The sequence below is a fragment of the Capricornis sumatraensis genome, chromosome X (assembly GCF_032405125.1).
Source record: "Capricornis sumatraensis isolate serow.1 chromosome X, serow.2, whole genome shotgun sequence".
In the NCBI taxonomy this organism is placed as follows: domain Eukaryota; kingdom Metazoa; phylum Chordata; class Mammalia; order Artiodactyla; family Bovidae; genus Capricornis; species Capricornis sumatraensis.
In genome coordinates this window covers 62,042,511-62,057,875 of record NC_091092.1, presented here as the reverse complement: position 1 = coordinate 62,057,875, position 15,365 = coordinate 62,042,511, and the positions used below count along the sequence as shown (strand labels likewise).

Genomic DNA, 15,365 nt, shown 5'->3' with positions numbered 1-15,365 from the left:
TACAGTGAAGTCACTCACTCGTATCTGACTCTTTGTGACCCCGTGGACTGTAGCCCACCAGGCTCCTCCATCCATGGAAGTTTCTAGGCAAGAGTACTGGAGTGGGTGGCCATTGCCTTCACCAGGGGATCTTCCTGACCCAGCAATCGAACCCGGGTCTCCCTCATTGTGGGCAGACGCTTTACCATCTGAACCGCTAGGGAATACCTAGGGAACTAAATAATTCAGCTAAATCCACATGATGGGAGACCACAGCTCCTGAGAAAGGCCCAGGAAGGTCTCCACAGATGCATTCAGTGAAAAGCAAAGTGTCTGCAGCGGGGTTTGGAGCTCGTTGGCTCTAGGGACCCAGGAGGCTTCCCTACATGGTCCCCCCTCCCCACAGCACAACCCCTGTGGGCCTAGGGCCACATATGTCCAGGGTCCCTGCCCCCCACATTTGCCCCTCTTAAGCCCACCATCCATCTCTGTGCTTCTGGAACAACGGCCTGGCTAATGGGTTAACAACTCCCCATTGAACAGAAACTCCAAAACTTTGGCCACCTGATGCGAAGAGCTGACTCACTAGAAAAGACCCTGATGCTGGGAAAGATGGGAGGAGAAGGGGACAACAGAGGATGAGATGGTTAGATGGCATCACCAACTCGATGGACAGGAGTTTGGGTAGACTCTGGGAGTTGGTGATGGACAGGGAGGCTTGGCGTGCTGTGGTCCATGGGGTCGCAAAGGGTCAGACACGAGTGAGCAACTGAACTGAACAGACTGGATGCATGTGCTCTGTCTTCTTGGCCTCAAGGGCAGGAAGTCAACAGCAGCTAAGACGTTGAGCTCTGCTAGCACCCTGCCAACCATATGTCGGGTCTCCCGCCCCCCTGCACAGACCCTACATTCCCACCTGAATGCCTTGGTCAGTGGGTGCAATGAACACAATGAAAGGTGAAAGTTCTGCTGTCCGAACGATCTTCAGGGTCTGGGGAAAAAAAACGGAGTGGAGGGAGGGAGAAGAGAGGGGAAAAAGAGTCAGCGGTCACAGCAGACCCCTGGCAATCAGCATCTTAGGGCCTCGCCAAGGCCAAGACTGTCTCCGGCATGGCTGGTCCAGCTCTTCCTCCTGGTGACCCCAGTGACAGCCTGTGAAGCCGGGGTGCACATCCTGCAGGTCCCCCTGAGCTGTGCTCTTCAGCACCATGCTCTCATCTGCTCCGGCCTCCCCCACCGACCCACCTGAGGCTCGATGTCCAGGATGGCAACCTTGCCCTGCTTGTGAATCTGGTGCACAGTCTCGAACTTGGTGCCAAACATGTTGCCCTGGTAGCTGCCAAACTCCAAGAACTCATTGGCGGAGATGCTCCGTGTCATCTCCTCCGTGGAGATGAAGTGATATTCCTTGCCATCTTCTTCGCTCTTCCTGGCTGGCCGTGTCGTATCTGCACCCAGAGAACCCTGATCAATCCCTGAGCCACTCGGGGGCCCCCCTCCGTGGCTCCCGGGGGCACAGACCCTGGTGTCGCCACTGCCACCCCAGCTGCCTTTAGTGCAGGGGCTTCTGATTCAGGGAATCTTCTAAGGGCTTCCCTGGTGTCTCAGACGGTACAGCATCTGCCCGCAAAATGGGAGACCTGGGTTTGATCCCTGGGTCTGGAAGATCCCCTGGAGAAGGCAAGGGCCACCCACTCTAGTACTCTTGCTTAGAAAATTCCATGGCTGGAGAAGCCGGGTGGGCTACAGTCCATGGGGGTCGCCAAGTCAGATATGACTGAGCGACTTCACTTTCTTATTAGGATCCTCAGGGCCTGACTCAAGAAAATGAAGTGGGCCAGGAACACGTTTAAATGCTCCAGAGTGAGCGCCCATCCTCCTGCAGTCATAAAGTTGCCTCTCTCCCCAACACCAACCCCAGGGACACAGAAGCTGGAAATCTTTGCAGAGCAGATCTGCAGAGACTTCACAGGCAGTCCAGTGGTTAAGACTCCACCCTCCAATGCAGGCTGGGGCACAAGCTTGAACCCTAGTCAGGGAACTAAGATCCCACGTTCCATGCAGTGTTGTGAAAAAATTAAAAAAATAAAACCGATCTGCAGGCTATATATAGTCTGGATTTCTGGGAAGCACACTGAAAGTCTCCCTTCTTTGACCCAACTTCTTCTTACTTTCACCCACTCTTGTGAACTCAGTTTGCATTTTAAGTTATTGAATGACCCTAAGTGCTACTATGTCCCTTATGCAGACCAACAGCATGACTACTTTGTTAGTTGCAGCAACTCTAGGGGCAAATTTGTACCTTTCCAAATGATCTTTTCTTTTGATCATCAAATGTTTGGGGGAAAAAATCACAAAGAAGGGACTTTCCTGGCCGTTTAGTGGTTAGGGCTCTATGTCTTTGCTGCCAAAGCATGGGTTCAGTCCCTGGCCAGGGAGATTGGGATATCCCCAGCTACGTGGCATGGCCAAGAAGGAAAAAAAAAAAAACACAAAATGACAGACCACTCTGGAACCATGGCCCTCAGGCCCCTGAGCTACTCACACGGGGCAGGGTATGCAAACTTGTCCGGGTTCTGGCTGAGCAGGGCACTCTTGATGTGGCTGCGGCCCACCCCGCTGGCTCCTGCATGGACAGAGACAGGCATGCAGATCAATGCTTCCATTTCTTTCCCCAGAGACAAAGACAGGGCTAGAAAGAGGACTAACACGTGGGTTTTCAACTCTCGGAGCCCACGATCAGTGACAGGTCAAAGCAAAGTGCATGGGCTTCTGAAGGGCTGGGGTCAGGAGGATCAAGGGTTTCAGGGCCTGGTGTCCTGATGACAATTCAGAACACAGCTGTCGTTTGTATATAGGAGCTGGCTACCACAGGGCATTTTCAGTTTCTTTCTGAAGGCTATTTGCCTTCCTAGACTCCCCCCAAATGAATGGAACAGACTTTTCCTGCAAGTTTAAACAGATCCTCTAACCAACTAACCTTTTCCTTCTAGAGACAGGGAGGACTTGCTCCACTTCAAAGAGCCCTGAATCCTTTTCTGGAGAATGCAAGCATAGGCCTAGAGCATTCCTACTGCTGGCCAGACAGATAAATCACCTAAAAGAATTAGTTGCTGAAAACTGTATCAGGTTTACCTTCTCTAGCAACATGAACCAAGGTGAGTCCTGGTAAGGACACAGTAAACTCTTAAATCTGCTCCATATGGAGGCCCAAGACACCCAACTTCTTGCTTCCTTTTCTTCCTCACTGCCCCCTACTTTTTTTGGAGGAAGAGAGTAGGGAGAAGGCATGGAGGTAGGTTACATGCTCCAGGCAGGGAGGCAATGGAGGTAGGGTACATCCTGAAGGCAGGGGAACACAAACAGAAATGTCGTGTCCAGTAGCAAAGCAACAAGAAGATACCAATGAGAACCAGGGTCTTCCTCTTGAACGCGGGCAGCCGAACCACTTCCTCGTAGGAAACAACATCCAACTGGTCAAAAACTAGGGACAAAGAAAAGCAAACCAAGGTCATCCCAGAGCTGGGCAAACAGGGCAGACTGAGATCAGCCAGACAGGCTCAAACACTGGTGGGGACAACTGCGGGTGGGACTGACCCTTGATGGTGGGTGCCCCTCCTTGGGGTCTATGTCTTGGTTTTCCCAACCCCTTGCCACTGAAACTCAACACAGCTGTCGGTCAGTTCTTTGCACTCAGATTTTCTGTAAGCTTTTGGCCCCAGCTATCTGCCCTACCACCGTCATGTCCCCAGTACCGCCTGTACTGGCCTTTGTCTCAGGGTACGCGAGTGTCATCCTGACTCTGATCCTGCTGCCTCCCATGTCACACAACTGCCCTCTGTGGCTCCATGGAGACTCCTGACTTGGTAGGTGCTTTCAGGTCCTGCTATTTGCTCCTGTATTTCTCGAACATGCTCCCCGCAGGAAGGAGGCATTTAACAGACAGTAGCTCAGTCATGGATGATTCTTCCTTTCTTATCTACAATCTGCTTGTGCCCACAGCAGGTAAAGAACACAGTCAGAGTTAGTTCAGGAAAACAGGCCGCTGTCTGAGGTGGCTCGAACCCTGCACTGGGTCATACTGATGTCGGCTGATATATTGAGAAAGGTCTGGAAGGCGGTCAGGGTGGATCCCTAGGGGGAAAGTGTGATGAGCAGCCTTCCTCCCACATGCCCTGACTGTGTGGAGCCAGGCAGAGGGATGTGGTCATAGGAGACCAGGAGCAGCGGCGAGTCGGGGAGCGTACTTGCGCTGTGCTTCGCCAGGTACTTGTCTTTGTACTTCTTCTTTTTCCCAAAGGGGCTGCAGCTAGGGGCCTCACTTGGAGCAGAGTGGGCCCCACTCGCCACTCGCCTGGAGGGAAGATACAACAGAGGACATCGGTGGCTTCTTGGTGCAAAAGCCCTGGGTCACTTGCCTGTGCGGTCCCTCTACATGAAACCCCTAGAACCATCTGCCTCCGGCCCTTTCTCTCAAGGCATTATTTACAATAGCCAAGACGTGGAAACAACCTATATGTCCGCCAACAGATGAACGGATGAAGATGTAACATGCGCATATGCACATGTGAGCATACACACACAGAGGAATATTACTCAGCCATTAATAAAAAGAATGAAACTCTGCCAATTACAATAACATGGATGGGCCTAGAGAGTATTAGGCTTAGTGAAAACTCAGAGAAAAACAAAACTTTAAGTTATCACTTGTACGTGAAATCTAAAATATAAAACCAATGAATGAATAAGACAAAACAAACAGACTCACAGATATGGAGGAAAAACTCATGGTTACCACTGAGGAAAAAGAAGAGGGGGGGGGCAATATAGGCGTAGAGGATTAAGAGGTATCAATACAAAAACTGCTATGCATAAAATAAATAAGCTACAAGGATGTATTATATAGTATAGGGACATACGGCTGTTATTTTATAACTTTAAATGGAATATAGCGAATCCCCTGGCAGTGCAGTGCTTAGAGGTCTGCATTTTCACTGTCAAGAGTGTGGGTTCAATGCATGGTTGAGCAACTAAGATCCTGCAAGCCACATGGTGCAGCCAGTTTTTCTTGGGGTTTTATACTTTCTAGTCTAACACTTCAGTCTTTAATCCCTTTTCTTTTTGTAAATGGTGTGAAAAAATATTCTAATTTTATTTTGTAAAGTAAATGTAGTTGTCCAGTTTTCCTAGCACCACTTATTGAAGATACTGTCTTTCCTCCTTTGCATATTCTTACCTCCTCTGTCATAAGTTAATTGATGTTAAGTACATGTGTTTATTTCTGGACTCTCTGTTCCATTCCATTGGTCTGTGTGTCTGTTCTTGTGCCACTACTATGCTATTTTTTAAACTTTTTATTTTGTATCGGGGTATGGCCAATTAACAATATTGTGATAGTTTCAGGTGAACAGCAAAGGGACTCAGCCATCCGTATACGTGTATCCATTCTCCCCCAAACTCCCCTCCCATCCAGGCTGCCACATGACATTGAGCAGAGTTCAATGTGCTATACAGTAGGCCCTTGTTGGTTATCCATTTTAAATATAGTGGTGTAGGACTATGCTCTTTTGACAACTGTAGCTTTGTAGTATATTCTGAAGTCAAGAAATGTGCTAACTCCAGCTTTGTTCTTTTTTCTTAAGATTGCATTGGAAACTCAGGGTTTGTTTGTGTGTGTGTGTGTGTGTGTGTGGTTCCAAATAAGTTTCAGGATTGTTCTACATTGGTGAAAAATGTTACGGGTGTTTTGATAGGGATGGCAATCCAACTTGGGCACAGGGATAACCTTTCCTATGTACCACAAATGTGCATAATGGACACATCCTTAAAATTTGACTGTTCTCAGCAGCGCTCAGAGTCTGCCTACAATGTGGGAGACCCAGGTTCGATCCCTGGGTCAGAAAGATCCTCTGGAGAAGACAATGGCCACCCACTCCAGTCCTCTTGCCTGGAGAATCCCCTGGACAGAGGAACCTGGTGGGCTACAGTCCATGGGGTCACAAAGAGTCAGACACGACTGAGTGACTTCACTTTCATTTTTTCTGCAGGACTCAGAAGATCATGGCTCAGAAGGGCGCTGGGGGAGGCGGGATTGAGTCCCAGTGCCACGGCCTGCTTTGTAAGCTGAGGGAAAGCATTTGTGGCCACAGAGATCCGTGGATGCAGGGAGAACTAATCAGGCTCCTTTAGCCATAAAACAGCCAGTCAAGCTCATAAGGGCATCATTGCCCCTGCCCCCCGCCCATTGTACTAGGAAAACTGGGAGGCTGGCCCCACTGAGCAACAGAAAGGATACACGGCATGACAGATTGTGGAAGCTGGGCAGTTCTCTGTGGTGGGCGTGGGTCCTCGTCCATCAGTGGCTCACCATTCCTGCAGCTCAGGGGAGGGGATCAGGCCCGCTGACTCCTGGGATGAGCCTTCCACCCGGCCCTGCCACCAGTTGCTGTCATCCTTATTGATGATCTGGATGATGTCCCCCGTGATGAACTTCAGTCCTGCCTCCTTGCAAGGGATTAGGTTGTCCTTTCTGGGATCATAGTCGAACTGTGCGCGCATGAACATCTGAAAAAGCAGGTGAGGGATGCTGCATTAGTGGAAAGTTTGGCTGTAAATAAGCAGGGCCTGCACTGCGTAGACAGCAGGGAGGCAAAGATGGCGTGTGGTTACTGGGACTCAGCTGTCTGTCCTGGAGTACAAAGCAGCTACTTTATGAACATGCCCCAAGTCTTGCTGCTGATATCACATAAAATGAGACGATCATTTCAAATCAAAGCAAATCAAAACAAATCAAGCAAATAAAATGTGTTTGATTATCAAATTATCAAATAAAAACAACACCTACTATGCTTGAAATTTAGTATTTCTTTATACATGGAAGCAAAAAAAGACTGGAAGAAGCTATTAGGTCAGAACTTAATACCAGCTATCTCGGATAGGAAGATCGGGATGTAAATCCAACCCAAAGAAATAAAGAAAGCAGGAAGGAGCAGAAAGCAATGAAACAGAAAAATAGAGTTGAAAGGATCAAGAGAGGCGACACTGTTCTCTGAAGATTTATGAAATTCAGGCCGACTAAAAAACGAGAGAAGACGCCACTTCCAAGCAGAGAGCAAATTTTAACACCACCAACACAATGGCCAAAAGGAAGGGGGAAAATGCCAGAGAATTCTCAGCGAGGATGCGGTGGAGCTGGAACTGGAAGCTGGGAACGGAAAATGGTACAGCTACCTTGGAAAACAGTTGGGCAACATCACTACAGCTGAACATGCTCCACAACTTGTCAGAAATGCACTGAAACTCAGATACAATGAGGTTCATGGCAGCACTGTTTTTTGTTTTTTTGTAAGAACCAAAAAGCTGGAATTGCAGAAGGCCCTCAAGAGCATGTTCATGAGAAGTGAATAAGAAGGAATCGCATGTACACCCATGGCTGATGCATGTGAATGTATGGCAAAAATCACCACAATATTGTAAAGTAATTAGTCTCCAATTAAAATTTTTAAAAAATAAAAATAATTCAGACAAAAAAAAGAAGGAATCATCAGTTGCTACAGCACAGACTTCACACCCAGTGAACAAAACGAGACACTAAAGAATTCGTACTGTGTGAGTCAATTTACACAAATTCCCAAAAGGGGCAAAACTCATCTCTGGAGTCAGAAGTCAGGGTTGGCGTACTGAAAATGGGGATGGGGACTCTCAGGGTGCTGGTCACATGGGTATGTTAAGTTTGTGAAAATTCATCTGGTTTTATACTTAGGATTTGTGTACTTTGTTGTCTATGTGCTCATGTATACCAAAACTTCAATCTTAAAAAGTTTACTTGACAAGAAAATTATACCATCACACATTAAGTAACCTGGAACAGAAACTTCAGTGATTTTTGTCAAAGTTTATCTGCCAGGGCCCTGCCCAAGCGATTTCCCTCCTAAGCCATGATGCGCTGTGTGTGAAGGGGGGTTGCAGAATCAGGAGATGGGCCTTTGCTCTCACATGCAGGATACGCAGCAAAGGCCTGCCAGTTAATTTGTGTCAATTTGGCTCAGAGAGTACTAGGCAGCTCCACTGATTAGAATCACATCATTCAATCAAATTCTGAGAACACTGTGGGTCTGAATCCTGCAGTCATCGCAACAGAGAAAATGCTGCCACCTACTTGCAGTGCTGGAAGCCGATTTTGCTGGTTGGGAATTACTTTCAATGAGATCATTCCTTTGGTTTCTTTCTATTAAAAAAAGAAACATGAAATAACTGTTAAGTAAAATGAACTTGGCTGACTGGGGGTCTCATGAAGTCATGGGCCCCTCCCAAAGGCCCATGAGGTTTCTTTTTTTTCCCCCAGTAGCCATCATTGCACTTTGAAACGTAGCAGAACACTTTCTTCGTCCCATAAACCAGCATAACAACATGAACCAAAGGCTAATGATTGTCCCTCCTCTTCACTGGTGACCCCAAAAGATCCCCAGAAGTACTTAAAATGAACCCCTACAATGAACACATATGTCCACACTTTTCTATACAATACAAACATGTACAGATATTTATACACGTATTCATATTTATGCATTTTTGTTGTTTTTAACAAAATGGGATTATACTATAAGCATGACTCAACAACTTGCTTCCAGGTCAATATATGAAGACTTTATTCACTCTCTCTGATGGCTCAGTTACATCCCTTGTGTGATGGTGGCCTCAGCCACCATCCCCATTAGTAGGCGTGTCCATTGTCACCAGTTTTTGTTTTTTCTTCTACAACCTGCACTTCCCTGGTGGCTCAGACAGTAAAGCGCCTGCCCGCAATGTGGGAGACCCAGGTTCGATCCCTGGGTCAGGAAGATCCCCTGGAGAAGGCAATGGCCACCCATTCCAGTACTCTTACCTAGAAAATTCCATGGATGGAGGAGCCAGGTGGGCTACAGTCCAGGGGCTCGCAAAGAGTCGGCACAACTGAGCAACTTCACTTTCTTTCTTTCTTACAACCTGCTGCCAGAGACCCCCTTCAACATATGTCCTTATATATTTGCATTTGATTTCTACAGACTAGAACCCCATGAGAGAAATGTGGAATCAAATGGTAAGAACACTTTCAGAGCTATCCTCAACTTACTTTTCTATAGACATTCCACTCTCACTAGGAGAAACTCTATAGGACCAACAACCAAGTTTCTTCCACAAAGATCAGATCAGAAAACAGAAGGATTCAAAGAGTCTTAAAAGATGTATCCGTCAACTGCAGTGTGTGGACGTGACCTGGATCCTGATGCAAATACCCAAAGCATGTGCCCCAGACCCGTGCAGTAGTAATTGTTGTTGTTATTGAGTTGCCCAGTCGTGTGTGACTCTTTGTGACCCCACGGACTGCACCACGCCAGGCTTCCCTGTCCATAACCCTGTCCTGAGTTTACTCAAACTCAGGTCCATTGAGTCGGGGATGCCATCCAATCATCTCATCCTCTGTTGTCCCCTTCTCCCCATGCCTTCAATCTTTCCCAGCCATCAGGGACTTTTGTTCCCCTCTATCTTTAGGCCTTCCCCTCTGTAAACAACCCCTTCATTCAGCATCTTATCCACCTTTTGGAGTGGGTCACCTATCCCCTGCCAGGACCCTGGCTGGAGTGTTTCATGCTCACCAGCACGAGTAGCTGACTCATATCCTCAGTGTACCCTGCACAGAACACGATCCTCTGCACTTGGCCTTAATCATTTCTTCTCAACAGAATGTGATGCACAGGTTTTTTTCTGAGCCCACAGCAAGGCTGTATCCCTTAGTCTTGGAACAACTGTTTCAAATATATGAATATTCAAAATTTACACTTCTTTTTGATTTGTATAAATATAATCAACTATGTAAAAGTTAATTTGTGTCATGTGGCAAAAGATACCATATACAATACACTTGGAAACACAATGGGCTTCCCTCGCAGCTCAGTCGATAAAGAATCTGCCTGCAGTGCAGGAGACCTGGGCTCCATCCCTGGGTTGGGAAGATCCCCTGGAGAAGGACATGGCAACCCATTCCAGTATCCTTGCCTGGAAAATCTCACGGACAGAGGAGCCTGGTGGGCTGCAGTCCATGGGGTCACAAAGAATCAGGCACGACTGAGTGACTAACACTGACTTACTTACTGGAAACATATTATTGTGCATATAATAGGCAGACAGTTAATAACCAATATTTCAAGTGCTTCTAAACTTTGTTATATGGGCTTCCCTGGTGGCTCAGATGGTAAAGAGTCTGCCTGCAATGCTGGAGACCCGGGTTCGGTCCTTGGGTTAGGAAGATCCCCTGGAGAAGGAAATGGCAACCCACTCCAGTGTTCTTGCCTGGAGAAGTCCATGGACGGAGGAGCCTGGTGGGTTACATTGCATGGGATCACAAAGAGTTGGACACGACTGAGCAACTAACAATCAGGCTCACTGAAACTCTGTTATAAATAGATAACCAACCCGATAGACAACAGGGCAAAAAGATACAAGAAGGAAAAGCATATAGCCAATGAGCTCTTAAAAAGTGCTCAACTTTGGCTCTGGGAATAAAATTAGAAAAATAAAGCAACCATGAAGTACTTTGCAACTGTCAGATTGGCAGAAATTTAAAAGGAATGTTAACATGTAATTCTGGCAATGTTCAGTTTTTTCATTTCTGGTTCAAACCACAATTGTTTTCCAGTTTCTATTCTCTGCTTCATTCCCATGCTAAGTGCCTGAGGGGTGCTTCCTACTAGCCATGGCCAATGACACCCAACTACTCCATGTGATTTTCCCTGCTTTGCTTACAGGAACAGTCTCCATTGTGTGCAAGGCTGAAGAACGATGGTAAAGAATCTGGAGGGGCAAACACCCAGCACAACTGAATCTAGAGGGCACGTTCAGTGTCTCATTTCAGTTCAGTTCAGTCGCTCAGTCATGTCTGAATCTTTGCGACCCCATGGAGTTCAGCAGGACAGGCTTCTCTGTCCATCGCCAACTCCCAGAGCATGCTCAAACTCATGTCCATCAAGTCGATGATGCTATCCAACCATCCCTTCCTCTGTAGTCCCGTTCTCCTCCTGCCTTCAATCTTTCCCAGAATCAGGGTTTTTCAAATGAGTCAGTTCTTCACATCAGATGGCCCAAGTCGAGTTTCAGCATCAGTCCTTTCAATGAATATTCAGAACTGATTTCGTATAGGTCCAAGGGACTCTCAAGAGTCTTCTCCAACACCACACTTCAAAAGCATAAATTCTTTGGTGCTCAGGTTTCTTTATGGTCCAACTCTCACATCCATACATGACTACTGGAAAAACCACAGCCTTGACTAGATGGACCTTTGGTGGCAAAGTGATGTCTCTGTTTTTAATATGCTGTCTAGGTTGGTGATAGCTTTTCTTCCAAGGAGCAAATGTCTTTGAATTTCATGGCTGCAGTCACCATCTGCAGTGATTTTGGAGCCCCCCAAAACAAAGTCTGTCACTGTTTCCATTGTTTCCCCATGTATTTGGCATGAAGTTATGGGACTGGATGCCTTGATCTTAGTTTTTTGAACGTTGAGTTTTAAGCCAGGTTTTTCACTCTCCTGTTTCACTTTCATCAAGACGCTCTTTACTTCCTCTTCATTTTCTGCTGTAAGGGTGGTGTCATCTGCATGTCTGAAGTTATTGATATTTCTCCTGGCAATCTTGATTCCAGCTTGTGTTTATCCAGCCTGGCATTTCTCATGATGCACTATGCATGTAAATTAAATAAGCAGGGTGACAATATACAGCCTTGACGAAATTCTTCCCCAATTTGGAACCACTCTGTTGTTCCATGTCCAGTTCTAACTGTTGCTTCTTGACCTGCATTCAGATTTCTCAGGAGGCGTGGTCAGGTGGTCTGATATTCCCATCTCTTGAAGAATTTTCCAGTTTGTGGTGATCAGTCAAAGGCTTTGACAGCAGTAGATGTTTTTCTAGAACCCTCTTGCTTTTTCTATGATCCAACAGATGTTGGCAATGTGATCTCTGGCTCCTCTGCCTCTTCTAAAACCAGCTTGAACATTTGGAAGTTCACGGATCAGGTACTGCTGAAGCCTGGCTTGGAGAATTTTGAGCATTACTTTGCTAGTGTGTGAGATGAGTGCAATTGTGCAGTAGTTTCAACATTCTTTGGCATTGCCCTTTGGGATTGGAATGAAAACTGACCTTTTCCAGTCCTGTGGCCACTGTTGAATTTGCCAAATTTGCTGGCATATTGGGTGCAGCACTTTCACAGCATCATCTTTTAGGATTTGAAATAGCTCAACTGGAATTCCATCACCTCCAGTAGCTTTGTTCGTAGTGATGCTTCCTAAGGCCCTCTTGGCTTTGCATTCCAGGATGTCTGCCTTTAGGTGAGTGATCACACCATCATGATTATCTGTGTCAGAAGATCTTTTTGGTATAGCTCTTCTGTGTATTCTTGCCAGCTCTTCTTAACATCTTCTGCTTCTGTTAGGTCCACACCATTCCTGTCCTTTATTGTGCCCATCTTTGCATGAAATGTTCCCTTGGTATCTCTAAGTTTCTTGAACAGATCTCTAGTCTTTCCCATTCTATTATTTTCCTCTATTTCTTTGCATTGATCACTGAGGATGGCTTTCTTATCTCTTCTTTCTATTCTTTGAAACTCTGCATTTAGATGGTATATCTTTCCTTTTCACCTTTGCTTTTTGCCTCTCTTCTTTTCTCAGCTATTTGTAAGGCCTCCTCAGACAACATTTTGCTTTTTTGCATTTCTTTTTCTTGGGGATGGTCTTGATCACTGCCTCCTGTACAATGTCATGAACCTCTGTCCATAGTTCTTCAGGCACTCTGTCTATCAGATCTAATCCCTTGAATCAATTTGTCACTTCCACTATATAATTGTAAGGGATTTGATTTAGGTCATACCTGAATGGTCTAGTGTTTTCCCCTACTTTCTCCAATTTAAGTTTGAATTTGGTAATAAGGAGTTCATGATCTGAGCCACAGTCAGCTCCCAGTCTAGCTTTTGCTGACTGTATAGAGCTTCTCCATCTCTGGCTACAAAGAATATAATCAATCTGATTTTGGTATTGACCATCTGGTGATGTCCATATGTAGAGTCTTCTCCTGTGTTGGAGGGTGTTTGCTATGACCAGTGCATTCTCTTGGCAAAGTTCTGTTAGCCTTTGCCCTGCTTCATTCTGTAGTCCAAGGCCAAATTTGCCTGTTACTCTAGGTATCTCCTGACTTCCTACTTTTGCATTCCAGTCCCCTATAATGAAAAGGACATCTTTTGGGGTTTTAGTTCTAGAATGTCTTTTAGGTTTTCAGAGAACCATTCAACTTCAGCTTCTTAAGCTTTAGTGGTTGGGTCATAGACTTGGATTACTGTGATATTGACTGGTTTGTGTTGGAAATGAACAGAGATCATTCTGTCTTTTTGACGTTTCATCTATTAGTCCAATTGCTCTCTGTAAGAAATCTATAACAGAAGAATAGTGATTACTAGCATCTTCGTGTTACAGATGACTTAGAGAAGTGAATTTTGCTCCAAATCACAGGGCTGGAGTAAAGAATGGGATTCAGGGCTGCCATTAAAGACTGAGGACTTCTGGCACTCAGTACAGAGCTCTTTCTAGACACTCTGGGTCATCTGCCTTGTTTTAGAAGTTTACTAAATGAAAACAGAGTTGTCATTTCTTGAGTGATAAGAGGCCCTTCAATGAGGTATAAACACTTCCACAGAAAAATGTGGTAGGTGGACAGCAATTCCGATCCACAGTTCACCAAGACAAGGGCAGAGTGAATACCCACCATTGCCTTCTGCAGCTGATCTACCGAGTGATTAGTCACGTTTGTGCCGTTGATTTCTAGGATCTCGTCCCCAACGTGAAGTGAGCCTACCATCAAAAGAACACAGGTTCAGACAAGAGCTGTCAATAGGAGTCAAAACACTGCAGGAAAGAAACTGTGATTTGTAGCACGTGATACAATAGATTGTGTAAAAAAAAAACACAGGGTTGGAAGTATTCAACCACAAGAGACTGGAATATTCTATTGATGGCCCTCTGGGTCCTCTGAGGACCAGCACTGGGAAGCTGACTATGTCTTCTGCCTTGACTTCAGGACTCCAAGTGAAGAATAAAAGTACCTGATCCTCAAAATGTCCTGGAACTAGAGTGCCCCTGATCTCTGGGGCTTCTGATAACAGCTACACACACTCAAAGAAACCAGAAAGTGAAGAACTTGGCACTCTGAAGTCACCAGCAAGCTTGATGTTTTTCTGCTGTTAAGCTAAAACCTCCAAACACTACCAAGTGGTCAAGTTAATCACTGTTTAGAATCTATGTGATTCTCTGTGAAGAGTGGTTATCTTACCTGCACTCCCCTAGATACAAAGAAAAGTGTTTTTACTAATGGATGCATCTGCAAATTGATGGCTGCTTCCCATGAAGGAGATACAGCAGTTACTGAAATACGTATTAATGTCTATTTGCTTAGTTCTGGCCATGCTGTTTAGCTAACGGAATCTTAGTGCCCCAACCAGGGATTGAACTAGGGCCCACGGCTGTGAGAATACTGTGTCCTAAATACTGATGTGCCAGGGAATTCCCTATTTTCTCAGTTTAACTGGTAGCCCCAGAAGGCAGAGATGGTCTCTTTGCTTCACTGCTATGTATTCAGAGGCGAATGAAAGGGGTTGCATATAGTAATTGCTCAAATGTTACCTAACAGGAAATACAGTTGTGTCACAAAGTATAGAAGAAGGCTGGACCTGTACCTTGTCTGTGGACCATGCCCCCATGGAGAATTCTGGCCACCGTACATGACTGCTTCTCGTTCAGCTTTAGCGTGATTCCCTGGAAGACAGACAAAGCCATATCATGCTTGACTGTGAGCTATTTCTGAGCTGATCTTTATTTTGTTTGTTTTAGTTCTATCAGTTTATTGCTACCAACCCTCCACCCTCATGTGTGCATGCTCAGTCCTGTAACCCAATGGACTGTACCCCGCCAGGCTCCTCTTTGTCCATGGACATTTTCAGGCAGGAATACTGGAGTTGGTTGCTGTTTCCATCTCCAGGCTGAGCTGATCTTTAAGACATCTGAAAGTGATTTCTTGGGAGAAAGGCTTTCTGTCTCCACCACCTGGGGCGTCAACCACTGGAAGGGGCCAGGAAGCCCGCTCTGAGGCGGAGGCGGGCGGTGGGGGTTGGGGGGTGATGGTGGCAAAAAACAAGGGTTACCATGGGCTCCTCGGTGACCTTCTCGAACTGGATGAGCCGCACCTTCCGGGCCTCCTGGCCCTGAGTCTGGGCCGGGCTCCCCAGGGCAGCGGGCCCATTGGTGTACATGTCCTCCATCACAGCACTCAGCTGGGGTGACAGAGGCTGGCGGGGCAAAAGAGCAGAGCACTGGA

The 15,365-nt window shown here is 46.3% G+C and overlaps 1 protein-coding gene across 5 annotated transcripts in view; it reads right to left on the bottom strand.

Moving 5' to 3' along the window:
- Positions 1 to 15,365, bottom strand: part of MPP1 (MAGUK p55 scaffold protein 1) — a 31,825-nt gene that overhangs the window by 1,720 nt on the left and 14,740 nt on the right. For 3 of the 5 annotated variants that reach the window (XM_068962306.1, XM_068962310.1, XM_068962309.1), the window contains exons 2-11: positions 15,193 to 15,336; positions 14,728 to 14,806; positions 13,761 to 13,846; positions 8,138 to 8,206; positions 6,347 to 6,543; positions 4,227 to 4,333; positions 3,383 to 3,463; positions 2,525 to 2,605; positions 1,225 to 1,427; positions 896 to 970 (exon numbers count right to left, since the gene is read on the bottom strand). In XM_068962306.1, the coding sequence (XP_068818407.1) occupies positions 896 to 970; positions 1,225 to 1,427; positions 2,525 to 2,605; positions 3,383 to 3,463; positions 4,227 to 4,333; positions 6,347 to 6,543; positions 8,138 to 8,206; positions 13,761 to 13,846; positions 14,728 to 14,806; positions 15,193 to 15,336 (1,122 nt within the window). The remainder of the gene's footprint in view (positions 1 to 895; positions 971 to 1,224; positions 1,428 to 2,524; positions 2,606 to 3,382; positions 3,464 to 4,226; positions 4,334 to 6,346; positions 6,544 to 8,137; positions 8,207 to 13,760; positions 13,847 to 14,727; positions 14,807 to 15,192; positions 15,337 to 15,365) is intronic. The other 2 variants (XM_068962308.1, XM_068962307.1) reach the window with 2 other exon arrangements.